Source organism: Sparus aurata, chromosome 23 (assembly GCF_900880675.1).
Source record: "Sparus aurata chromosome 23, fSpaAur1.1, whole genome shotgun sequence".
Classification (NCBI taxonomy): domain Eukaryota; kingdom Metazoa; phylum Chordata; class Actinopteri; order Spariformes; family Sparidae; genus Sparus; species Sparus aurata.
This window is the reverse complement of record NC_044209.1, coordinates 15,442,761-15,469,912: the sequence shown is the minus strand read 5'-3', so window position 1 is coordinate 15,469,912 and position 27,152 is coordinate 15,442,761. Positions and strand designations below refer to the sequence as shown.

The following is a 27,152-nucleotide window of genomic DNA, read 5'->3' as shown; positions in this document are numbered from 1 at the left end:
CAGGGACCAGACGCCCATTTAAAGAAAAGGTTACGCAAACAATGTCAATTCTGTCATTATCAACTCACCCTGATGGGAAGTCCCCCCAGACAACCCCCCCAAACAAGCTCAGTTTTTCTTGGTTGTTTATTTTTTAACCTTTTAAAACAAGACCCCATCTACTTCAGTTGCTGAGGAGAACGCTACTCTTCCTGTGAAGCTCTAGAAGATGCTTTGTGGACGACAAAACTTCACTCGCCTTTCCATCGGCACTGGGGCGAGGAGGTAATGACTGCATTTTCATTTTTTGGGTGATATAGTGCTTTAAATTATAACGGAATACAATGCCCTGAAGCTCTAAAGCAAACAGTTCGCCAAAATAAAAGTCACCTGTAACTGTGTATTTGTTTGCTTACGTTCAATTGTCTTTTAAATGCGTTTTACTGCATTTCCATGTCACTGTGAAGCACTTTGAATCGCCTTGTGTCTAAAAGGTGCTACTGCCAGTATGCTACTTTCTTTTCCTCACAAAATCTGTGCCGCTGCACATGCACACAGCCCTGTGAGTCTGTGTGCTTACTTACATTCATAATCGCACACGTTATTTTCTCACTGGGGGGGACGTGTGATTTTTATTTATATTCCTTTTAATTAGCAACAGGTGCATTCTGGTCACCCCGCTCATCATCTCATGAAAAAAAGCGTGTCACCAAGGCTACGTATGAAGCGTCTGCGAGACTTCATACCCGCACATACGCCTATTAGCCCGGATACGTGCAAATGATTTCATTACTGATCTTTTACAAGCATGATATATTCGGCTCTAATGAGGCGCATTTGATCAAATGCTCATCAGTGATAAAAGACACCCCCCCCCCCACTCCTTCACCCACCATCTTCGTTCTCCCCTTTCTCCCGTCTATCAGGACCACCGTTTGCAAAGCGGCGTTTTGTTGCGGTAGCGCTGGGCCGGTAGGGCGGCGCGCCAGAGAGGAGAGGAAGAGATGAGTGAGGGAGGAAGGAAGGAAGGAAAGGGGAGGACAGATGATGAGAGGAGGAAGGGGGGATGAGAGACATGAAGGACGGTTGATGAACTGCACAGGGCTGGACAGCAGCCAGATCCTTTTAATGAGCAAAGTGCTGCACCCAACACCTCGCACCTAATTACACACTCTCCCCTCTGTCTCCCTCTCACACACACTCTTGCTGGAACCTTGTTTTTTTTATTTTTTTTATTTTGCCTTCCCCACTCTGCAGCATCCCACCATCCAGCATTAAGTACTCCCTCCAGATCAAACAAGCGGCACACAGTTACCAGCATACAGATGAGCCTCTCTACCCCCTCCTCGCTCTCTCCCTCGCTCTCTCTCATCACAACCTCTGTCTTCTCTTCCCCGCAGTAACCCCGTGCTCTTCCTCTCCACCATCCCCCTGTTCCTCACCCCCCCCCCATCGCCTACATCCCACCCCCCCCTCTGATGTTCCTCACTCTCACGGAAGGAAATACATCAGCCGCCGCTAGACAAACACACTGCACTGACACTGTCCTGGATAGTCCAATAAAAACATATTACCTGCAAACTGCATTAGGCCCGAGTGCAGACACACAAACACACAAACACACACACACAAGGACACACACAGACACGGATGTGCATGCGAGGAGCTACTGTGTGTAATCAGATCTGGGTTAGCAGCTGTGATATACGGCTCACTGGAACAGCGTGTACCCGCCCGCTCACACTGGGTCTGTGTGTGTGCTGGGGTGTGTGATGCACACGAAGACATAGCCCTCAGTATTTACATTTAAGAGTGTGAGGATGTGTGTGTGTGTGTGTGTGTGTGTGAAGATGTAGGGATGTTGGTGAAGATGAGACGGATGAACTAGTGTGTGTGTTTGTTTTGGGGTTCGGACTGACATCAGGCTGCAGACCACGTGTTTACTCTGTGTGTGCCATTGCTCGTCATTTCAGACATTTATCTACTATTTTATTCCTATTGTTGTGAACCTCAGACTTTGCTTATCCGGTTTTCAAGCACCAGAACAACTTGTCCCGCCAAGTAAAGGGATGTTTTTACAAGATTTTAAAGAATTTCGAAAATGGGACAACACATTTTCAGCTCTCAGCCTAATGATTTCTTAAGACATCGCTGCAGGGTGAACGGGTCCAGATTATTCAGAGCGCTGAGACTGTTTAGTGAATTCTGATATATAACACATGGGTATCATGTTAAATGCAAGAACCCCTAAAAGGCGAATTAAGAGGAGATGAAAAAAATCGAGTAAACGCCTTCAGACTCCAGCGGGATGTGCCGGGGCGATATGTTCTTTCAATGGAGTACCTTAAACTTTCAGTTCAAGAGATAAGGCCTCTACATGAAAGCCGAGCAGTTATCTGGTGTTGTCAGAGGAACTTGGTAGCGGAGTGCTTATAGCGCATATGCAGTACGCGCTATAAGCACCAGAACAACGTGTGTGTGTGTGTGTGTGTGTGGCAAAAAACAACCCCCCGTGTATAACGCACATCTCATTTGACCTTGGAAAGCCTCAGATCCCCCAGGAGGAGCCGCTGAGTGTTTTCCTGGAAGAGAGGAGCGTCTGGACTATCCTGCTGACCCCTCGGACAAGCAGAAGAAAATGGATGGATGGGTTGAAAATGTTCACACCTTCTGGCCATTTGTAGTTAAATATAACTTGATGTCAAAGCACAACCACGCAGCGTAAAATGTATGAGCAGGCCTGGATTAATGACGGGGCAGCTGGCCCCAGATCCCTCAGAAGCCACAGGTTTCTGTAGTTTTCTTGAGAAATTGCGAGGTGTTCTGAATTAATGCCCCATTGTTCTATCACTTCTAAACACACAATTGCATAAAGCTGCCCTTCCCCCCCATTTTTCTTCTCTTTTATTCAAGCTTGACTTCTTTTTGCCTTCCTTTCCGTCATCTTTATGTTTATATCCGTAAGCCACTGTAACAACTGCTTTTCCTTTGTGATTCTTTCCTTGTTCGCTAAGTTGTACAGCACTTTGAACCCTGTTTTTAAAGGTGCTGTAAATAAAGTTATTAGTTTGTATTTAAATGCCCCAATAGAGCGTAACAATAAGGGGCCCCAAGGTGACTGTTGCATTTTCGCCCCGGGCCCCCTCGCAGGTTACACCCGGCTCTGGATACAACACGCATATGTGTTACGCTCATGGCGAGCTGCTGGACCTCAGCAAAAAAACCCCCCCAAAGAAGGAAAGAAATCGGTGACTTCAGGGGAAAGCTCGCCACTTTTGACACGGATTGTCATTCAGCGTGAATAATGGCGCGCCATGAGTCACAGTCGGAGTGTCCACATTCATTAGCAGCTCACTGTGTTTATGTGTGTGTGCTTTTAATGACGCTGCTGTGGTCCGGCTGCCCCCTCTATGCAGGTCTGCTCGGGGTTTGTGGCACTTCTCTTTAATGAGGGACAAACATCCTCTCTCTCTCTCTCTCTCTCTGTCTGCCTAATATCCCCCCCCCACACACAGTAAATAACCATGAGCCTCTGGGGCAATTAGATGGGCATGTGGGGGTCTTATAGTGTGGCACTCATACACACACACATACACAAACACACACAAACAGTAAGTACAAGGGTTCTAGATGAAAATGGGCCAGGAGTAAATGAGGAATCGGAGGGATCAATGCAGGGATGGGAAGATTAAAAGAAGGAGAAAGATCCTCGTCCTCCTTATCTGTCTTTAGTTTCTGCTCTCAGTCTCTCATTCTGTCAGTTGTTTTCTCCTCGACTCCCTGACCTCGCATATTTGTTTTGGTCCGAGGCGGGAGAGGGGGGAGGAAGAGAGGGGGAGAAAAGCACGAGACGCAGAGGGGGGAGCTTTCACCTTTAATTTCACCACGGCGATGAGTTGCCAATTTCAGTATGCCCTTTGCTGACCATCACACACATCTACACACACGCGCGCGCACACACACAGGCTGAAACCTGTCCTCCACACGCCGCCCAATCTCCATGATAATCAGCTTCCTTTCATTGTGTTGCATCATGCAGGAAACCCACTGTTAGCCGGAACAGTGTGTGTGTGTGTATGTGCGTGTGAAGGAGAAAAAAAGTCAGAGGAGAAGGAGACTTTCGGCGTGCGCGTGTGCTCGTCTGCGTGGCGGCGATTGTGTATTCGAGGTGCGCTGCCTCGCCGCGCCACGCTGTGCCGAGCCAGTGGGCCGGCTCTCGTCTTATCTGTTTCTTTTGACTACAGGGATATTGCTTTTACACACACGCAGAGACACGCACAAAACAAAACGCGCACGCACACGCCGGATCCGAAAGACGTCGGCTGTAAAACATCACATCTGCGGGAAAACATTGGCACGGGAACCGCAGGTACTTTTTTTTTTTTTTTTTTTTAAATATGATTAGACTGGAAACTAAACATTTATTATCAGCATATACGACCTATAAACAAAGACACACTCCAGGGCTATCTGTGCATGCGCGCGCACACACACACGCGCACGCTGTTTGCGGTGCAGATGTTTACGTGTTGATGGCGGCCATGTCGCTGCATCGCTATGGGGGATCAGCCTCTCATCTTCCATTCATGTATTCTTCCTCCCCCCTTCATCGCCTATCGCTCTCGCTCTCCCTCTCCCTCTCCATCATTCTCTCATTCTTACTCCTTTCGCGTGCGTTGCCACTTTTCTTTCCAGGCACACACACACACACACACACACACACACACACACACACACACACACAAACACACACACGCACTCCCTATCTCACCTCTGTTTTCTCTCTCTGACACCTCTCTACGCCCTCTCTGCGTTATCTCCGTCGTCACCCCCTTCTCCCTGACGCTCTCTCTCTCTCTCTCTTCTCTCCCACGCACACACACACAAACACATATTGCCGTGTCTGTCTCCACCTCCCTTTTGCTTTTATTTTTTACTCTCTCTCTCTCTCTCTCTCTCTCTCTCTCGCTCCCCTCAGGTCGAGCGAGGCTGTTGGTAGCATCAGTTTCAGTGAGCAGTGACACTGCAGTCTCAGTGCAATCTTTTAATGGCACTCCGTAGTAAAGCTGCCTCTGAAGTGACGCACAAACACACACACACACTCTCTCTCTCTCTCTCTCTCTCTCTCTCTCTCTCTCTCTCACACACACACACACACACATATAGGAGCAGTGTGCGTCTATAACATACAGCGTGGTCAGCACATATCAGGCAGGGCTTCACTAAAAATAGCACCTATGAGCTTTGATTTGATGGTGCGCCACCTTTTTTTTTTTTTTTCTTGTCTTTATTCCTCAACAACAAACACAGTAAACACGAATTAGGAGAAGCAAAAATCTGCCTTCGTCACTGGTTTCATAAGATCAGAGCCCGTAGTGCTGGATGCGTATGTATTTCAGATTCCTCCTTATGCAATAGGCAGAGTAAACAGCGTGCTTTGACACATCAGCGCTCTGACATAGCGTCCCGTTATAGCACTACGTAACACATCCTAAGGCTCGGGACGCTGGACGCAGCGAGGGAGAGAGGGAGAAAAAAAACAAAACACAAGAAAAACAAACAAGCTGGAGACAAACAGAGAGGCTGAAAAGGCTCCTCGTTTCCAGATACTGCGTTTCGGCGCCTGATGTTTGGACAGATGCTGGTTGGGAAAACAAGGCTGAGGCAGGTGTCTAGTGTTGGGAGTGTTTGTGTTTGTGTGTGTGTGTGTGTGTGTGCGTGTGTGCGTGTGTGGGAGGCGAGTGTTCGTCACCCAGCGAGTGAAAATAGAATGCGATCCCATGAGGGAAACATGCTGTCCTCTACAAACACACACACACACACACACACACACACACACACACGCCCCCTCTGCCATTCACCCCTTCACTCTCACTGTGCATCTGCACAACTGTCCGTCTCCTATCCTGCTACAGAACAAGAAGAAAAAGAAGAGGAAGAAGAAGAAGAAGAAGAGTGGTACCTGTGTTAGGGGTCAGCCGTTCTCTCCTCCTGCTGTCGTCCCTCCAGTCCCCCCCTCTTGTTCGGCTATTCTGCGTTGAGCTGAGCCGAGGCGAGCCGAGCTGAGCGTGCAGCGGCGAGCCTCAATCCTTTTACCCTGCGATGCTGAAAATGGCACCAGTATTCCCTGATAGCGGCAGCCTGCCTGTCTGCCTGCCTGCCTGCCTGCCTCTCTCTCTCGCTCACTCACTCTCTCCCTCTCCCTCCCCTCTCTCTCTCTCTCCTGCTCTCTATCTCACCTCCCTCCTCTGCTTGTCTGCTGCCATGTTGAGTGCACGCAGGGCGAGGGGTGGGCTCAGAGAAGGTGGGGGGGGGAGATGTGGATGGAGAAGAGATGAGGAGGAGGAGGAGGAGGAGAAGGAGGAGGAGGAGGAGAGAGTGAGGGGGACTCAGGGGGATAAGAAAGCAATTAGAAGACAGCCCCTCTTCCTTCCAGTCAGGAATGTATAATGGAATTAGCTCGGGGGGGGGGGGGGGCAGCGGCGGAGGTGGCGGTGGTGGTGAGGAGGGTGGTGTCGGAGGGGTGCTTCGTCCTGCAGCCTGTCCGACAGCCGCCACGCACAAGTGTGTGTGTATGTGTGTGTGTGTGGGGAAGGGGAGAGTGAGAGCAGATGGGGGGTGGTGGGTTGGAGTGACTGTGACTGCACTGTGTGTGTGTGTGTGTGTGAGTGAGAGAGAGACAGAGAGAGAGAGAGAGAGAGAGAGAGAGAGAGAGAGAGAGAGAGAGACTGATGGGAGGGAGGAGAGGAGTGGTTGAGCTGTGGGACCACCTGCTCCTCCCCCCCCTCCCCCCTCTCTCTCTCACCCTCATGCACTGGGAGAGAGAAAGGGCGAGCGGCAGCTTCAAAGCCCTCCTCTGTCTCAGGTTTGCTCTCCCTCCCTCCCTCCCTCACTTTCTCTCTTCCTCCGAGTGGGTGGCGAGGAAGACGCATGTGTGTCTGGAAACACAACTGTGCTGCTGCTGCTGTTTGCGTGTGTGTGTGTGCGTTTACCCGTGTGTGAAAAGAGACGACCGAAAAAAAAAAAAATCCCAGTGTGAGAGACAGCGATAGGAAGAGATGAGGGGGTCCGCGGTGTGTCTCTGTGTTTATGAGAAAATTAGATAACAAAAGGACGACAGGAAGTGTGTGTGTGTGTCTGTGTGTGTCTGTGTGTGTCACTGTGAGACGCTGTGTGTGTGTGTGTGTGTGTATGTGTGTGTGTGTGTGTGTGTGTGTGTGTGTGTGTGTGTGTGTGTGAGAGAGAACGCGCTCTTTTGATGGAGAGGGACTGAGCCAGCGACTGCGTGGGGGAGATATGTGTATGTCTCTGATTGTGCCATGAATGAAAATAAGGAGAAAGGGAGGGTGAAGAGGAGGAGGAGGAGGAGGAGGGGGGCTGTGACTCTCCTCCCATTCAGCCGTCTCCTCCTCTCCGTCCTCTCCTCCTCCTCCTCCTCCTCCTCCTCCTCCCGTGAGTGACAGACGAGAAGCTGCAAGCGGCTCGCTCAGGCGCGCGTCAATAATTAGCATCCTCTCCTCTCCTCTCCTCTCCTCTCCTCTCCTCTTCTCTTCTCTCCTCGCCTCCTCTCCTTGCTTTCATCTGCTGTGTCGTGCAAAAAGAGCGCTTGTCGCAATCCCGACCACAGCCTCTCTCCCGGTCATTCTGAATTTCCTCCTGTGCAGCCAAGGGTATTTCATCGGGTTTTACAAGCGTCCCTCCCTCCCCTCCGCATATGCAATGGCCCGTGATCGCTCCTGGCACACAGACACACACACACACACACACACACACGCACGCACACACACACACACACAGCACACAGACACGCCAGGATGGACAGATGCGTTGAAGAACGCTGCACACAACACAACCTCGGCTGCTTTTTTTCTCACTTTCATCAACAAATTCAAGCATCGGCTGGCAGTCAGTCAGTCAGTCACGCACGCCTGCACGCACGCACGCGCGAGCGAGCGGTGGTTCAAGGGCGATTGATTTGGAGTTTAATTTCTCTCCCGGTGCTCTGGACGCAAAAGGATGCGCCTCCGTCTGACCTTGACAACAGACAGGGGGAGTTTTGTCTCTGTCGCCAGGCTCGCTCTGGGACGCACTCACACACACTCACTCTCACACACACACGCATGGCATCTTCACCTGGAAACGTCAAGTGTCTACGTATTATAAATGAACGCTTTCCATCTGCTTTCTAATTATAGCCAACATAAGGCTATTCCTAATTTTAGCTGCAGCCGCGAAATAGTCGCCTTTTTAAATAATTCATGAGTTCAGACACAGAGCCTGCTCCTACTGGCACGCTTATTGCCGGGGCGGATTGAAAAACAAGGTGCGCTGGCTTTTCAGAGAGGGGACAGGGCTCCGACAGAGCTTGTAAAGTTCTCGTCAGGCACAACTGAAGCTTCAAGGGGAGAGAAAAAAACGGACGGAACAGCCGGCCCGAGTGCAGGAAACCATATCAGTCGGCTTTTAAAAAAAGATGTGCTGATGAGTGGTTGGGCAGTTTGGATATCAGTACCACCAGATGCATGGAGCCGAGCCATGAAAAACGTGTGCCTGAATCGTTTCAGTGAGCCATCCTCCCCGGGATGCATTTGTTTTGATCAATGCGGATCTGAGTGAGGCGTGATTTTGCCTACAGGGCTGACATCAATCAGAATGGACAGGGGTTAAAAACGACCCGCTCTGAAGGCGCTGTTTGAAAGCTTCTCTCATCTCGGCCCGCCATGTGACGCACACAAATGCACTGCATGCACACACACACACACACACACACACACACACACACACACACACACACAAACACACACACACAGACCTGTTTGTGTGTGTGCAGCTTGTTAATGTTTTTCCACTCAAATACATCAGCAGGAGAGCTGTTTTGTGGGTATGGGGCCCTTCTCAAGTCAATAATAAACATTAAGCTGCTCATTTCTTAGCAAAAATTTTGGCCCATTTGGTGGTTTTATTGTCGCTTGACTAAACTGGCCCCTTGCGACTGATCGTTCAATAACAAAGGACAAAACAAAATTGAGTATTTTAAGATTACTAGATTAACTTTAGCTGTTTCCTTTTTCAAGAAATGTAAATTCAGGCATAATCAAGTTCACTGGTGGGGGAGTTGAGGGGGGTTTGGCGGGTGTAAGGGTCAGGGTCATCTAGGACTCAGTCACACACACACACATACACACACAAGCGTGCGCTCACTCACCTCGGATCAATGGGAGGCAGGGCAGGAAGGGGGTTGCATCTGTTGCCATAGAGACGGGAGGACAGTGGTGTTGGATACTGTTACTAGGCAGGAGAGGCTGCGTCTGAATGAGGTGAGAGGATGTCGGGTGGTCCGCTGTCTGTGGAGGGTGACATCAACATCAGGGCTGAGTGGGGGAAGTGATCAGGACGACTGTTTATGATATTTTCCTGCTTGGATTATTTTTCTCAGGTGAGGCTGGAGTTAAATAATTCACCCTGGGGTGAGAAAAGACAGCTGGGAAAATGTTAAGAAGTCTGAAATATTGAGAATTAAATAATGAGACGGCCACATCTGCCTTACTTTGGACATACTTGGACATATAACCCAAAATGAATTGGCCACTTTTATCAAAACAATCAATAACACCTATTAAGCGTTGCACAGTTCTGGTGCGCAACCCAGTGGTGATAGCTCTGAAGTGCAGCAACATGGTGCCCCATTTATCCCCCTCTGGATTGCGCATCTGCTCTCTGCACGTCTGCTTTTCTTTAAGTTTTCTGCAAGCTAATGAGCGCCGTCGTGTTGGCAGGTTGCGAAATCACACGGCATCACATTACAGATTACTGAGTGCAGCCTGCATGTCCTTCAGTCTGAGTCATGATCAAAACACTCAAGATATTACCTGAAAAAATGAGATCACACTGAGGAGGAAGTATAATTCACAGGTGATCACCTTAATTCAGGGCAACAAATAGCGTCATCATCTCTGTGATGAGGATGAAGCCTCCCAGATGTTACGAGCTCCAGTGCCACCTGCTGGATGTCAGTGACAGCTTCCTCTTTCTGAGCTCTGCGGTGCACTGGCGCCCTCTCCTGGGGAGTAATCGGAACACCTTGATTTTAATAAATAAAACAGGACAACAGCTGTCCCTGATAACTTTCTGCTAAGAGAACATGCTCTCTTGTAACTGTAATTTTTTGTTTTAATTCACCTCTTATCTTTTATCTCTTATCTTATCTTCATAGTCTATCTTTTTTTTTTTTCTTGTTTTCAACTCACATGTCTTATTATTTGTATTTGTTATTTGCTCCTAACTATTATTTCATTCGATTATTCTTTATTTTAACAGCTTTAAGTCACATAACACTTTAATAACTTGTGTTGGTCAGTTGCTATTTTAATTATTAAACCATAAATTATCAAATTAACTCACATGCATTAATACAATTTTGTTTTTAATTGTTTTTACTTGCTTCTAATGTCACATACTCACACTGTTTTTGTGACTACGGCTGCCGTGGTAGCTTTAACTGCAGTAATGCATGTGGTTTGTCCACGTCTGTTTGCCTTACCTTTCTTTCCAAGATAGCTCACGCGATGTGTTTGCGCCGCTGACATCAGGTAGCCGCTCAGCGACAACGAGCCTAGTTATCCTAACACTAACCTGTCCGCTCGTGGTTTCACTAAATTGTTTAATTTCACTTGCACGTCTCATCCCTCAGCCCTAAAAAAGAGCGGCAGGCCATGAAGCCAGTTGTCGTAGTGGCAGAACTGTGTAATTACATCGTCAGGTGACCAAAGAGACTTTTTCCCAATAAGCTAACATTGTGAAAGAAAGGTCTGTAAAACGTTGGATGAGTAAAACGTTGGATGTGCGCAACACAATGAGTTGCTTGACTGTCATTATTTGTGCCATTCAGTCAAATTGAAATTTGAAAGTCTGGAAGAGCCGCACGATTAAATTATTTTATCCGCATTCAAGTTAGCCGGGTGCTAAACCGGAAGTTAGCCAGCTAGGTCGGCGGAAGTGTCTAGTGCGCACGCTCAATGAGCCCCACCACATGGCAGGTATTTTCATTAGTGATAGGTCAAGCTTTTTTAGCTTCAGAACACCACCAAGCAGCTTGCATAGGAATGAATAGGGCTCTGCCTCCAAAGCTGTGTCCAGATATAATAAAATGCTCTCGCTTACCTCCTTACATGCAACTAAAGTTTTACCCAACACTAGTTTGCAGGGGCACTATTGCTGCATCCTTGGTTAAATTGTAATTGTGATTGGTTTAAAGACAGCCAGCTAGAGGGGCCTTCCTCCCCAAAAACCGCAGACAAACATCAGGGCGCTGTCCGTGGTGCTGTTCTTTGCACCATCACAGTCATCGTCGGCTTCCTTCAGGACCTCGGACAGCACCATGTCTCTCTTTGTCTGTCTGGCCGGTTTCAGAACTTAGTCTAACAGCAAATACCGATTTATTGATTCTTTCATGATTGCTACAAATTAGTAATTTATGGGTGCTTGTCAAATTGACCTGCTTTTTAATTACATCCTGGTTTACTTTTGTTTATGAGATAATGCATGATGAACAACAGCACATTATGGGGTTGTTTGCATCTTAATGGGGTGCTATGTAAGAGTGAATGCAGTTGTGACTCACCTTCAGTGGTTATCAACCAGAAATGTTTCAGTTTAGAGCTTTATTATAACATGAGAGACGTGAAACCTTGAAGTTGTCACAATCTTCACCCAGAGGCCTGTAAAACCAGCACGAGTGAGGAGGGCTAAAGGTTATTTACAAATGAAGTAACTGATTCAAGTATACGGTTTGATTGATTTTTATAACCTTTATGATGAAGGCTGAGTTTGTTAATCAGATTTTTTTTAAGGCTGCAGCTTGCCTGGACAGGTTTAATAGATGTGAAACGGTTTTGTTGATTCTCACTTTCTACTTTTCACCCATCAAAAAAAGGGACACAGACACCTCAACCCATTAATAAAATCAATAAAAAGTAACTCACACAATCAAGTCTCACATGTCTACAGCCAGCTACACAATGACAGATTCATCCCCACGTTTGGTTTTTATTGCACACTTTAATCATTTAGTAAACAGATCTTTCACAGTAACAATGCAATAGCAGAAAACAGAAGCAAATCACTGTGCGGTGAAGCTTGTTAGGTCTTCAAAGTATTTATAGGTATTTACACTGAGAATATGAAAATCAAAGAGCAGTGCCCGAGGATATCCCTGCGGTGGGATGAGGCATTTTTAACCACTTTATCAACCCCCCGAAGCACTTCTATAGACTGGAGTCCAGCCTCTCAGGCTGTACACTGCCTGCAGCTCTGTGAATCCTGTTCATACTGCTAACCCAAAAAACATTCAAGTACTGTATTTCTGTCATTGCACAGGTACCGGGTCAGCCAGTGCACAGGACTCTGTGGAGGAGAAATGCAGGGCACCGCATCGAAAATCTAATAGCTTTGTTGTTTTTCTGTCATCTGAACATAAAAATAAGTCCCCAAAGGAATTTTAAATAAGTAGTATCCAAACGCTAAGGTAATTATTTCCCAACATATAAAGCAAAAACCTAGAATTGATTAAAACACATCTCATTGTGATGCACCAATAAATAGTCATCCGGACATGAAATCTCATAAAAATGACTCAACATACAAACTGTAACATGTAGCATTGCATAAACTGACAACAGCTCTAAATGTTCCAGGTCTGCATGTAAGACTAGTAGTGCATTTGACTGAACACTAACACGTTTGAATGTTTCTGTTTTTGGAAAATACTATTTTAGTGTTTTGCGCTGTTGTGCCGCAAGCTAGACTTGCAGGGGACATGAGAAAGTAAAAAAAGAAATAAAGGAAATCAGAATAAGGCAAAGTGAAGGAACTATTTGAACTACAGCTTCAGATATACTTGCGCTCAGATCTAAGCTGTTCAGAAAGATGTGATAACATTTTCAGACGGTCTGTGCCGAGACAAAAAGCTTATAAAGACCGATGAATTGAACACGCAGTTTGGAAACTCTCACTCTCCTGGTCGTGACTCCATTTTTCTCTGCTGATGTGTTTGATTGCAAAACAAATATCTTGGAAACACACTTTCTCAACCTTTTCCCCGTACATTGTAATAACTGATAAAGCTTATTGTCGGACCTTATGCTGCCCAGTCAGGATGTACGTTTCTCATTTGGTTATGTACTAATACCATGAATCACATAAAACAAACCCTCCATGTTTCAAAACAAACAGGACAGAATCAGAACACAGCAGTGGTTCCCTTGTGTCTTGTACAACATTTGATAAAATACATCTGTATCTAACAAATACAAAGCCTCTCTCTGTGTGAGGACAGTCTCTCATGGGGTCTCTGGGCAGTTTTCTTCTATATAAACACGTAAAAGCAGGTTCCATAGAGGCAATGATGGCAAGTCTTGGAATTCACTGAATTCAGCTTGATATCAGAAAGGTGAGACTTTCGGTGCAGTCCCATTGGTTGAACAGCCACACATGTGGTCCATTGTGGTTTGTTTCTGTCTCCCTCGAGTCTCGCCCTCACTACCTGTGCCCTGGGCTCCTGTGGGTGGCACTGTCCCGCACTAGGTCCTCCTCCACCACGTTAATGTAGCCTTCTTTCTCTATGCAGCCCACCAAGACCTGCAGCACCAGCCGGAGCCTGCGGTCCATGGCCTGGAGGTGAGGCTGGATGAGGATGGGGGAAAGCCGGTCACGGAGCAGAGACTCCTCCATCAGGGCGCTCAGCTGGTAGTCCTCTTTGGCCAGAAGCTGGAGACGCAGGTATGTGGATTTCCTCAGCCTGGAAACAAGGAAATAGGTTATTTTTTTTAAATAAAACTCACAGTGATGGCAATACAAGACTTCTACTGTTGTTGTAAACTTTGCCAATGAGGTCATTTACAGCAAAAACAATTACATCCTTTAACCCCATTGAGATTATTTAAGGATTTTATGACTCAAGATGAGAAACCACGTGTCCAAAATGGACAATGGTTAGACTCACTGAAGCACTGGTCAGTGTCTTTCAGGCCCTGTTGCCTAGTGGAAAAGATACACTGACCATCTCAAAATGACTGTCTGAAATTCACAAACAACCAAAAAGTCTTACCTGCAGCACTGGCTGAGAGGCACCAGGATGGACAGCTCGTCATGGGAGTGTTTTCCAAACCTATGAGGGAGATGAAGCAGGAATTATTACAAACGTACCATGTTGGACTGCTGTTCAGCAACTGATTTTCATCACAAGGCATCAAATGTTTAGTGGTTTGTGAGGCGGCTGAATGTCTTTACCCTCTTCCGTTGTCGAGGTGAATAATGAAGGTGTCGTTTCCAAACTTCTCAAATGTTTCATAATGGTGTCGATCCATGTTTCCTGTACAAGGAGAGAGCAGAGCAGTGAGAACGTGTGACTCAGAGGGAGGACTCTTCATATGTCCTGTTACTCTCACCCATTAAGAAGTCAAAGATGGTCATATCCATGACGTCCAGCAGTCGGGTGCCTCGGTCATACGGAGGAGTCTGCTTAACCTCGTCACAGTAATCTGGATCCACCTCCCACCTGAGAACACACAAAGAATACATAAAAAATATTTCTAGGTGTACTGACAGTTTCATGAATCTGTCTTCGAGGTTTTGATGTGGTTTCCCTTACTCGGCCTTCTTGCGTTTGTGGTAGGAGCGTCTCCAGGGGTTCCTCCAGGTCTTGCGTTTGGCCAAGTTGAGGTCTGGCAAGAAGGCTGCTAGCGAGCCCTCGATCTGGTCCGGTTTGCCGCACAGAGCGTGCTCCGTGGAGCAGTAGTAGGAGCACTCGCCGTAGAAGCAGATGTTATTGGCTGAGGAGAGAGAAGAAACCATTTTTGAGGATTTTCTTCATGGCACCCTGGCAACTAGTCATAGTTACCACCATAACACATTATATGGTTGGGTCATAACATTGTTTTACATTTTATTTAGTTGAGTTAGGGTTAGAAACGTAATTGCCTTATTTAGTTCCACTTGATTGTAAATGAACGATTACAAAAGAGACCTCCTAATGCCAATTTTGGAAACATTTGGGGAATTTGTTGACCTACTCTGCCACCCTGTGGTGACTTTTGGCTATTACTTTATTTCTCATCTTGTATAATAAAGCACAACCCTGATTCCAATTCATCGAATTCACTGAATGCTTCAAAAACACCTGTTTGGAACGTTCCACAGGTAAACACTGCCCATTGGTAACAGGTGACAGCACCATGTTTGGGTATGAAAGAGACATCCTCGACAGGCTCAGACTTTCATGAGCAAGGATGTGGCGAGACTCTCCACTTTGTGAAACACATGATTGTATAAAGAATATAACTACATGAGCTCAGGAACACCTCATACAGTTCCTTTGAAGATTATTTGTATTTATGTTTTACACAGCTTCTTTTCTGGCATTGGGGGTTGCACATTCCAGGGCATACACACTCTGACTATACTCAACTAAAGCAAACAACCCAGTTTACTCAAAGTCGGTGCGATTGCAGACATGTAGCTGTGCCAAGCTGCTGTGGCTGGCAGAGTCTCTACCTGGCGAGATGAAGAAGGTCCTCCACAGCTTCTTATCACGCGTCACGTCTCTGATCTCCCTCGTCATGTTGACAAGTCGGCCTGCCACCGGGGGCACTCTCCGGAAGTCAAGGATCCTACACAAAGAGAAATGTAGACGGATCTCATAGTTTAATACTCAAACTTGAGTGGCTGGTGTTGCTTTTTTCATAGATTGTTCATGTGTACCTTTCCTCAGAGACGTATAAATGAGCGTATAAAGTATTTGATAAGGGAAAATCAAGTGTTGACTGAGCTCTACTAGTAAGCAACTTAAAGGTTGATATATGTCACCTTTTCATTTTACTATATCACACAACGTTTTTGATTGTAGTTTGCTCAGACAAATTTTAGATACCATCAGTCTCCCGCTTTTACTCCCATGATGCCCCAGGCACTACAGATTTTCAAAGCATTTCCAGCCAAACAGGAGAAATATGAACTCTGAGCACCTGGCCTGTCCGTGAGAGCTGTCTTACACAGCGCTCGAGTTCTGCACCTTGCTTGCTTTATCTGTCTGTCATCACACTTTACCTGCATGTCTACATAGTAAGGGTTGGTGATCTGATGGTTTTAGTCGTTGATAGACTAAATGCCAAAATGATTGCACTTCACATGGCTTGTATGTGGGTGATGTATTTAAAACAATGCAACTAAGTTAAAACCAGGCGCGCCCCCAGAAATTCCTTGGGGTGACCACCAAAGCTGAGGGGGTGGGGTGATTTATGGCCAGTCAAAATCGTCTGGCTGTGTGTGCGTTTCTCGTTTTCATCTTTTTTTCACCATTCATTTACTGTGACTAATTTGTACTTAATGTTAAATATCAGATGGAGGCACATTATGCATACGTATGCAACTATATAACTATAGCTCACGTCCTGGGGGAATGAAAAACAAATATGTGTTTTAACGTTGCAAATGGAGAAATTAAGAGGCTAATCAATCTCTGGCTATAGTCTACAGGGCATTTTAAAGCGTAGAAAAAAAGATCGCAATTTAGATGGTGGAGTATAATTGTGAATAAATAGATAGTGATATTACTTTTTGGGTATAACGCTCCTGCTACACAACAGGATATACTTCTGCTCGGCATGTGTCATATTGTTCTCTAAATAGAGACAGCTCAAAGAAAAAGTGGGACATCAGGACGCTTTTTCCTCCACAGAAGAAAAACGTTGAACGATTTCCAATCAAAACTGTCAGAAACGAGAGCTGGTCTGTATCACTTAAGCACACAAGGTGTTCAATAATTCATCATCATCGCTGTGCTCTCCGTCTGCTTTTGTGTTTGGCAACAAAAGCGGCGTTTAACAAGGTCCAACATCCGCTTCGGAGCAAAACGAGGACGGGAAACACGATTCGCACCTCCGTGAACCACGTCTACTTAATCACAACCTGTTCTAACAAACGCTCTATTTTTAGAGGCCCATTTTTAATTCTTCTCCTCCTGTCTCTCATCTCTCTTATTGTTTTCTTTTGCTCTCATGTCAGAACACTATACCCATTCAGCCTCACTGTACGTTTGCTGTCCAAACGACCCTGACCCGTCTGAGACTAAAACTAAGCCTCCTGGGAGCAGACACACACACACCCACACACCCACACACCCACACACACACACACACACACATACACAGACAGACCGGCTGAGTGGAACAGGTTTGGCGAAACTTTATCCCACAGAGGACAGCATTAAGGAGCTGCAAACTGCACCATCATGTCAGGCCCCCGGTGACAAAGGAGCGCCTGTGTGTGTGTGTGCATGTGTTTTTCTATTAGTGCGCCTCTCACACACTCCTGAGTCTCAAGGAGTTCATGACAGATGGTGGTATAGCACGGCGGTAAAGAGCATAGCAGCCCTTGAGATGTAGAAGTAATTACTGGAAAGCAGCACCTCTTCAGGATATTTTAGTACATTTCATCACAACTGCCCAGAATTAGAAATCAAATTAAAGAAAGTTTTAGCAGCAGGGCAAAACATCCTCCTACTCCGCATTCCTAGCAATAGCTCTGGCTGGTATCCGGAGGCTGCTGCGGTCGGCGCAACTAGACTTTAATTCATAGGCAGCCCTGCGTGACACACAGTCTAAATTCAAACTGCTCTTTAGGGCTAACAGAGCCCCCCCCCCCCCCCCCCCCCCCCCGCTCTAAAACCATGTCCCTGTGGTACGATTTCCTGTTTGGCTCCACCGTCCTGCCCACACAAACACATGCCACTGACCTCATGTGGAGAGAGTGTGTGTGAGTGTGAGTGTGTGAAGTAATTAACTTTCCTTCACCTTTAATCGTCCTCTCCTACCATATTTGACTCTCTGTGTTTTTACCTTGTCAGGCGAAGCCTGCAGAATAAAGGGATCAGGTGGAAATCAATATACTCAGGAGCGAGTAAAGGAGATGATCCGAGTGTTATCTAATCCCCCGTGTACCAAATCCCATTCACATTTTCACAGCTTAAGTCCATTATTGCGCACCTCCGGTTTATAAATGGGTTAAAGCGTCTGCTGTCTGAGTGAACGGACGCGAGTGACCTGCCATTCTCCCCGGAACAGACTGTGAAGGATGATTTGAAAAAGCACTCAGGGTGAGTCACACAAAACAGGAGTTTTTTTGGGAGGTGTCGGGGGGAGATGATAAAAAAAAAACTCACCTGTCCAAGTGGAAAGCTGCGATCTCAGCGTTGTGCCTCTCAAAGTCGGAGAAGTAGAAGAAGTCTGGAGGGGTTTCCTGCTCCCGGGTCTGCCTGAAAGATAGTGACGAAGAAAACATTACACACAGGATCCGCAGCAGCAGCAGAGCTATAGAAAACATGGTTGTTATAGTCCAGGGCATCCATTTTTGCACAACATGCTGATAGTGCCAAAGAGTGTGTGAGTGTGTTTGTCCATTCATACGTCAGTATTGGCACCTGAGACAGACATTGGACCAGACTGATTGAAACCAGTGGTGGACTTAGATAGATAGATAGATAGATAGATAGATGGATAGAAAGATAGATAGATAGATAGATAGATAGATAGATAGAACTCTATTAATCCCTGAAGGGAAATTTGGTTATCATAGCAGCTGGTACACACATGGACCTACTTGTTTTTGACTGCAAGGGCACCCTAGAGGGGACTTTATCATGTTTTATCTACCAGACGGGCATTCAGAAGGTCACCTTCACTGCCCAATCCACCTGTGGTCCCAACTCTGATGTTTTTGTTACCCAAACAAATGTAACTTCAAATGGGGGCAACAAGAGGAAACAGCATAAGAATGAAGAATAAGTAATATTGTAAATCCCTTACATTTCTACATTATATCCATGTCCCACTAAAACATTTTTAAATTCAGGGCTGAAAGATGAGAAAATGTGAATATATATATGTGTATATATATATATATATATATATGTATATATATATATATATATATATATATATATATATATATATATATATATATATATATATATATATAATCCCTTGTTTTAGTACTGACTCTTCAGGAAGGAGATCATTTTTTAAAAACAGTATTGTAACAAAGGCATCAGTGAGTAAATTCAAAACAATATCCCTATAACGTGCCCCCTGTGTGTTTCAGTTTTAAGTATGCCATCCCTTGATTTGAGACATTTGTGCTGCTGTCCGTGCAAATCTCCTCCTCGGCTTTCATCAGATTTTAGTTCGCCGCGGGCTCAAACTCATCTCAGCGTCTGCATCCCTTTCTAGGACAGAAGCTGACGCATGAGACCAAAGCCTGTGTGGACACGGCTGCTGAAGGGAAGCTGGATGAGATTCTTGCTCACATCCTGCAGTTCCTCCCAGCGAACACACACACACACACGGACACACACACACACACACACACAAACACACACAAACACACACAAACAGACAGACATCCAAGAGATGTGACTCCCTGCCAACCAAGCCGTGGATCTGAGTCAGGAACTGCTAGAAGCCCCTTTGTGTCTGTCTCTCTCTCTGTCTGTCTGCCCGCTCGTCTGGCAGCAGGATATCATCCCTCCACATTTGCACGCTTACTTTCTCATTCTCGCACACAAACACACACACACACACACACACACACACACACGCATGCAGACACACCTGACATTAACCTGCATGTAGCTGCTGCGCTTGCACACAGTCAGCTAAACTTTACATACTACATGCCACATACTTTATCCCCCCTTGTCCCTCCTGCTGCTCTGGCCTCCTTTATCTTTCCTCCCCCTCCTCCTTCTCCTCCTCCACTCCATTAGTGAGGATTGGACTTCAGGGTGGAGCAGTGCATCATTTCCTCCCTCCCCCCTTTTTTCCTTCTCTCCCAATTTTCTTGAGAAGGCAAACCACTGACAACGGAAAATAACCTGTCCTCCTATTCACTGACACGTCAGGCAAGCAGCCATTTACCCATAAATCAATTGCTGCTATTGTGATCCCTTCGTGCATGGTAGGGGATAAAAGAAAGGGATAGAATAAAAGGTAACAAGGGCAATTTGTTTGAAATAGGTGACCTTAGAAGCTGGAGCACTCATTACACCTGTGACATACCTTGTTGCCATTGAAATACGCCGCTATCAGGGCACCTTATCACGTAGAGATAGTCAGTGTTTTTGCTTAAACCTGTTCTGGAAATGCAGTGGGTCCACTACTTCATGTAGTCTTACATGGTTCAAGATCAAATTTGGTAATATCACTGCAAATTACCACTAAGTTTTTTCAAAGAAAATATTTAGGTGACTGGCAAAAAAACTCATTATAGTTCTTTATTTCCTGATTTACTCTAGTTTTATGAATATAAAATAGTCAAAAACAGGTGAAACAGGTGAAAACAAAACAGCCTATTTAAAGAGCAAAGGCATGAAATTACATAAACTTGCATGAGTTCATAGTTTAAGGCTTTCAAAATTGATATTAACAATACACTGCTGGATTTTAAAGCAATCTTTGACTACACGATGCATAAGTGGCGTGTAAGTGGCTCAGGAGAGATGAGAAAGAATAGAGAGCGGGTCTACACGATCACTTATTGGCTGTTGTAGGTTGTAGGGCGGACATATACGGCCCTATCTGCTCTGCTATGAGAGTCACCATTTAATCATTTAATCATGGGATATTGTGTTTTGGAACTTAATATGTGAATGGATCTAGTGGACATTTGGGAATAAGAGAAGATGCACTGCTGATACTTTAATGGTAGGAGTCTCAAGTTGAAGGTTGTTTCTCTCTGCAGAAACCCCCAAAGTCAGTTTCAGTCAGTTCCTATAATGATGTCTTCCCTTCCGAGTTTTTTCCAGCGTCCATACTCCTGGAAAAATTCACTTCCCACTGTGCAAAATGTGTAAGAGTAAACCTGACTGACAGTTCGGTATTACGGGCTTTGGTTGCCATGGTCACCAGGATGTAAGAATGCAATTTCCTGTCAGGGAGGAAGCTGCTTAGAATGAAGGTAATAGAGCAGGTTTGTGGTGTGAAAAGCCAAAAACACATGAACGCACACACACTGTCAAATATGATTTCCACTCACACTTATGCACACGCGCACCGAACACTCGCACTGAACGCACACATGCACAACGCACACACACCCTTTGTGAGCGAGTGTCCTTGATAATAATAAAAGGCCCTTTATCTGCAGTAGACTGTGATTAGGCTACAGCAAATGAACTGTATGTAGTTCAGCAGAATCTTCAGTGTGTGTGTGTGTGTGTGCGTGAAGTGATGAAGCTGAACCTTTTTCCCTATGTGGACGCAGTTTGCGCTGACTCGGCAGTTTCAATGCTCTTTCATGAGCTTAAACCTGCACAGTGGAGAGTTATATTAGAGAGATGGGTGAGGGAGGGGAACGTAACAACAGCTGTGGCCCAGTCTCTGCACACACACTCTTCTCTTTTTCTTTCTTGCCTCTCTGTCTCTTTCTCTCTCTCCATCTCACACACACACACACACACATACACACACACCAATGATACATGTTGGCAGAGAGAGGGCAGCAGAGATAAACCCAGCGAAAGCAAATCAATGCGCTAATCACGTCCGTGTCACCAATTGGAACGAAACCGAGAGGAAGTAAGCGACTCTCTTCACATGTTCGTGTTAGCTGAAGATGTAACAGCGTGAATACAGCACAAACTCCCACTGACCTTGTGCTGTAATGCCATCTTGCTACTGATCCCAGCGCAGAGCATGAGAGACTGAGAGGGTGCATGGGAGATCTGTCATCTATTGGTAATCCACAGCAGATTTCAGCCCCCCGCCGACAGGTGTCTTTGTCTCCATCTGGCCCTTTGTCCTGTGTGTGCTGTGTGTGTGTTATGTGTGTGGGTGGCTAAAAAGACACGGGTAATGCTTTGCTATTAGATCTGAGTATCCATGTGCACATGCAAATCAAAGTTCCTGAATATAAAATGTTAGCTATTTTGTTGTATTTTTGTGCCTACAGAGAATTAACACCTGAAGTATATTAGCGTGTATCAGCCTACAAATTTAGCGTTTCGATCAACTGTCACAGCATTGTCTTCAGCTGCAACAACTCACAGTAAACAGACACAGATGCAGCCTGAGACTAGCTGGTGATCATTAAGGAGCATGTAGCAGATAAAGAGCCGGATGTTTCCATCAGCAGGTGGTGGAGACCAAAAAAGAGCTAAAACATATAATTTACGTTGATCAGGTGACCGTGAACACAACTCAGGGAGGGACATAGTGCTTTCAAATGCTTCCTGTAAAAAAACTCAAAAGGCTATTTGTTATTTTCCAGGCTGCACAAACTCAGCACATCAGCATACATTAACTGCATCAGGCTCGATTTTCTGAATGCAGTTGCTCTTTTGATGGACAAAGCAAAGGTAATTTGAAGCCTAGTGAGCCTCTGATTACTTTTTTCTTTAGAGCGTTTACAAAGTTAGGTCGCCTTTTTAGTTTTTCATTTTGTCAGAGAAACACGAACAATACCCCCGTGCTTTCATCCAGTCGACCATAATGAGCCACGGACCTTCAATCAACCCCATCAGCTGAGTTAAGTGGATGTAACGGCGAGCGCCCTGCTCTGATGCATCCCTGAGGCTTAACTTTGCCCAGAGCCCTAAGAGATAACAATTAATGCATCCTCTAAACAAGATTGTGAGATTAAATTGGTCATGTATACGAGAGAAAAAAGTCGACAAGAAGAAGAATAACAAGAAGAAAATGCAGCTTAGCATTGCAACGGTTTAAAACGGAGATTGTAGAATATTGAAGTGTGTTTAGGTTTTCCTAACCTACTTTGATTTACCAATTGTGTTTGGTTACCGTGCAGCCAAATGAAATTCCCTCTCACCAGCCTGACCCTACTTAACACCAATTATCAAGCATCCAGCAGCTCTCTCCTCTGCTCCTCCTCTTCCTTTTCCCTCCACTTACTCCTTTTATGTACCAGCGTCCATGCCCACTACCCGTCTCTGTCACTTTTTAATTACTGCAAAACAAAGACGACAGATTGATGTGTACAGAACAAGTTTCACTTAAGTATAGTGTTGCTTAAAGTATAAGCATCATGTTTTTAAATGTGTGCCCTGGTTTGCTGTGAAGTGGTGTGGCGAGAGTTTGTTTTGCTTGCGAGGGTTTTTGGAGAAAAGCAAAGTGATCAGCACGATACATTCAGGACACTTGTGGGTAAGTTGCACCTTGTCGAGCACTCGCTACGGCTCTCAAGGTGACAGACAGGTGGAACGATGGAGGGCCGGATAAGAGATTGTGAGATAAAACCGCTTCAGCCTGGTGATTTGTGTCAGAGGGCGCTTGCCTGTCAGCAGCACGACATGCAGAAGTATCAGAGAAAACGCAGACGGAGGCTGCCATGGCTGCGTGTGTTTTTACATCCGCCAAAAGCAGCATAATGCGTGTACGCATTTATTCCTGAGTCTGCGTCTGCTTAGCCGCCTTTCCTCCACGCACGCTGCATCTTCGCTTCCTCCAGCCTCTGTATCGGAGAGGGATCTAAGAATCGGCCCATGGCCCCAAGGTAGCTGTCTGGATTGAATTTCAAATCAATGTTACACAAGTTGTGTTCTAGCCTCAGCTATTTTCAACACAGGGTGAGGCAGTGCCAGGAGGGAGGCAGCGAGTTATCTGCCTGTGTGGGAAGCAGTATGGGCGATATTATCATAAGAATGCTAGGGAAAAAAAAAAGACCTGACTCGAAAGAAGATTGATGACGGCCTGAGTCAGTGCTTCAATTTCAAAGTTATTAGACTCTCAAGAGGTGGGAGAGAGACTGTCAGCGACCAGCTCTCTGCTGCGTGACGCATTCAGAAGAGCTGCCGATATCTATTGATCGATCGGAACAGGTTGCACTGGGGAGTTTCATTAATGATCTGCATCAAAGGTGTGAGTCGTTATAATAACTACATGTGATGATTTAAAGTGTGGAAGTGGAGGATGGCCATGCTTGCAATAATTTTTTTTCAATGCCGTAATCACGAGAACACAAGTTCATGAATTTGTTATCTCACGGTAACAAAGGTTGTTTGATTTTATGATAATGAGAAAATTAACTACTGATCTTTCCCGGCTTTCACAGCTAACACGGCGCTGTGGAGACATGTCTAGCTATAAGATCTACACTCTAGCAAAACTAAGACAGCCTGCTTTTTGCAGTTCAGCCTCATGCCGTATTATCTATAACCAACAAGCTTATCCTGCTCATATTTTACAGATTAAGCTGCCGCATATGGCATGAGCTTTCATACAAATATAACACAACGGCATTGCCTTGTCTGCATGTGTGAATCAGTCATCATCGGAGCAGGCTTCCGCCAAAAACATTAGTTTGTGAAACTCATAATGCAACTGTAAAAACCGTGTACCTTTGAATATAGACATTTAGTCCCACATGGCGTATATGTCTGTCTGTCATTTTTCCCACTAGAGGAACTTATGCTAATGAAAAGGCATAACTATAAGATAATAGGAGATATTTGGTGTTGTGTTGTGCAGTTACGTACATGTACAGTTACAAAGGTCAATGTGGCTTAAAATGCTTCAAAATAGAAATCCTATATATGAAAGTGTAGCCACAATATGTTATAAAGCTACTTTCTAAATGACAAAAGAAAGTAAATGTGGGTAAAGTGCCCAACTATCTCTTCAAAAGTCAAGTGTTCCATTCTCTATCTTCCAATTATCTCATTCACTTTATCTCACATATTCCTCTTTTACCAATTATTTCCAGTGCCCTCGCTCTTTCTTGGCTGTCTGACCTTCTTTCCACAGTGAAACCTACGGGCACAAACTGAGACCTCGAGTGTCGAATCTCAATGTGCGGCTTTGAGGGGAGCTGCGTAGCTGTGGGCTAGGTCACTATCTGTGACCACCAGAGCTCTCATGGCTACCCTGTAGATAGATGACAGAAACCCTAAGAACTAACTACAGTAAATTGTGAGTGTGTGTGTGTGTGTGTGTGTGTGTGTGTGTGTGTGTGTGTGTGTGAGTGAGAAAAGACTGTGCCCATCCATGTGTCTCATCTGGCCAGATGGCTGGAAGTCCCTGTCTGTCAGGGATGAGGCCGTGGCTTACGGGTCCGCAAAGCCCTGCTGCTCTCTATCGACCCTTTGTGCATGTAGTGTAACAAGGCGGACTACACACAGGGAAAATAAAAACACAAATATGACGGCTGACAGGTTGGGGATAAGGGAATGAAAAGCTCGACTTAAAGATAAAAATATGAACAATAAACGCTCCGGTCGAAATGTGATTGCCGGTGATTGAAAACCCTTTAATGCACCAAGGGGGATTAGCGCACATACAATAACAGACGCATTAAGCACATCAACAGCGCAGCACTTCATAAATAGAGGATGAGTTTATATCGCAAGCCGTGCCCGCAGCTTCTCACCACCTCGTTTTGCTTAGGAAAGACGTTTTTCTGACACTTCCTGCTTTCACGGTGATGATCAAACAAACACTTCTTGACTGTGTAAAATCTTGAAATGTCAAAATTGTTCCACTAAAATCTGCATCTGAAGCTTCTACACCTCAGTTTACATGAAGAAAAGACTTCAAAATCTTAAACCTACACAGACTCTTTTAACAATCGTGAATGTTTAATTATAATTCCCCATGTTGCAGCTATGTAGGCTGAGTCTCACTTCCCTCGTCTCGCTGTGCTCTACATTACTCTTAGAGCTATTTCTGAACTGGCTGCGAGTCTTTTATTTTTTATTTTTCTGCTGGCCTTAATTGACTGGCGTGTCATATTCAGCCGTGTTCCCCTGGGCGCACGTTTAAAGGCCTGAAATCGCTGCCAAGACCTGATGCAAAGCTACTGAATTATATCTGGGCTTTTTGGGATCCCTTCCCCACAATCATCTTAACGGGCTCCCCTGAGTCTGAGTGCCCTTGGAATATGGATGAAAAAAGAATGAAAAAATAAATAAATAACTGGAAATCTTATTAGTATCACTGCATATTTTCCAGCTCCACAAAGCCACATTTTTTGGTGAACGTATTAGAGCTTTTCCATGTCAAAATAAGTGTTGTGCTTGTTGCCCGATAAGCGTATTCACTGGCGGCTTTCAGTGGGGAGTGCTACCCAATGGCAGCTTTTTGATAGCAACAGAGTAAATGTTTGATGCTTCAGCTGCTTTTTTCATTTGCACAGAATAAGCAGAGAATATTCATCCATATGGTTTTTGTGACATTACAACAGCTTAACATCGGAATTATGTTTTTTTCGAGGAAAACCTGTTTATCTTATTTGGAAAATTTACTTCATCCTTTTAGAAAAAAAGGTCAAAACAAAAACAAATTCTGTTAATTAAAGGTATAACATAAACATTTTCCCATCCTATTCTTGCCATACTGGATTTATACTTCCTGTGAGAGTAATGCCCTCAGGGTGCTGCAAACAAACAATCTCCTTTGGGGTGTAGGAAGTCCAGGGAGGAAAATATTTTCGATGGGAGGAAAAGAAAAAGTTTGAGGAGACTGAAGAAACCTTTGCAAATTCAACGTAATTGATAATGCACGAATAATAGATTTGATTTAATCGAATTCAACAGCGAACATTTCTTTACATGCACGGCATGAAAAAGGGCAAAACAAATACACGGAAAGCAATGATTAGAAAACGGTTGTTCATGTTCTGCAATAAAACAGCTGTTTTCATGTATGAAATATATGTTGTGTGTGTGTGTTCACTGAAGGGGATTATGTATTCGTATGAAGGATGAGACCAGTCTTTATGCTGATGGTTACCCTTCTTCCTCGCTCCCACACAGTCACCCACAACAAGCAACACGCACATCAGGGTTTATCCTCAACAATCAGCCATGTTCCAGCACCACGGTGCCACACTTGGTCATATTTACATATCCATCCGCAGCGGATTATCTGCTTTCAATAGCACAAGTCTGAGGCAATCCTTCGCAGGGTGCGCAATTCATGACAGGCTTTGCACAGAATATGAACTGTGAATTATGCAAAACGCACACAAACATCAAGGGTATTCTCAGGTCAACAGCGATTAGATGTCACAATGCACAAGCTTGGGGATGTTTAGAACAATAGGCTTCGAAAATGTGGCGGAGGATGTTGACACTGCATGCTGATGGGATGTGCAGCTTTCCGCAGTATGTT

General features: G+C 45.3%; 2 protein-coding genes across 4 annotated transcripts in view; both read right to left on the bottom strand.

Moving 5' to 3' along the window:
- rai1 (retinoic acid induced 1) overlaps nucleotides 1-6,286 on the bottom strand; it is a 60,361-nt gene extending 54,075 nt beyond the window's left edge. For all 3 annotated transcript variants that reach the window (XM_030407345.1, XM_030407346.1, XM_030407347.1), the window contains exon 1: nucleotides 5,942-6,286. The gene's annotated coding sequence lies outside the window, so the exon portion shown is untranslated. The remainder of the gene's footprint in view (nucleotides 1-5,941) is intronic.
- Nucleotides 6,287-12,004: 5,718 nt separating this feature from the next.
- The window catches only part of fam20ca (FAM20C golgi associated secretory pathway kinase a), a 39,824-nt gene continuing 24,676 nt past the window's right edge, over nucleotides 12,005-27,152 (bottom strand). The window contains exons 4-10 of the mRNA XM_030407368.1: nucleotides 18,194-18,286; nucleotides 15,529-15,644; nucleotides 14,627-14,807; nucleotides 14,424-14,533; nucleotides 14,266-14,347; nucleotides 14,084-14,143; nucleotides 12,005-13,774 (exon numbers count right to left, since the gene is read on the bottom strand). Of these exons, the coding sequence (XP_030263228.1) occupies nucleotides 13,516-13,774; nucleotides 14,084-14,143; nucleotides 14,266-14,347; nucleotides 14,424-14,533; nucleotides 14,627-14,807; nucleotides 15,529-15,644; nucleotides 18,194-18,286 (901 nt within the window). The 3' untranslated portion in view covers nucleotides 12,005-13,515. The remainder of the gene's footprint in view (nucleotides 13,775-14,083; nucleotides 14,144-14,265; nucleotides 14,348-14,423; nucleotides 14,534-14,626; nucleotides 14,808-15,528; nucleotides 15,645-18,193; nucleotides 18,287-27,152) is intronic.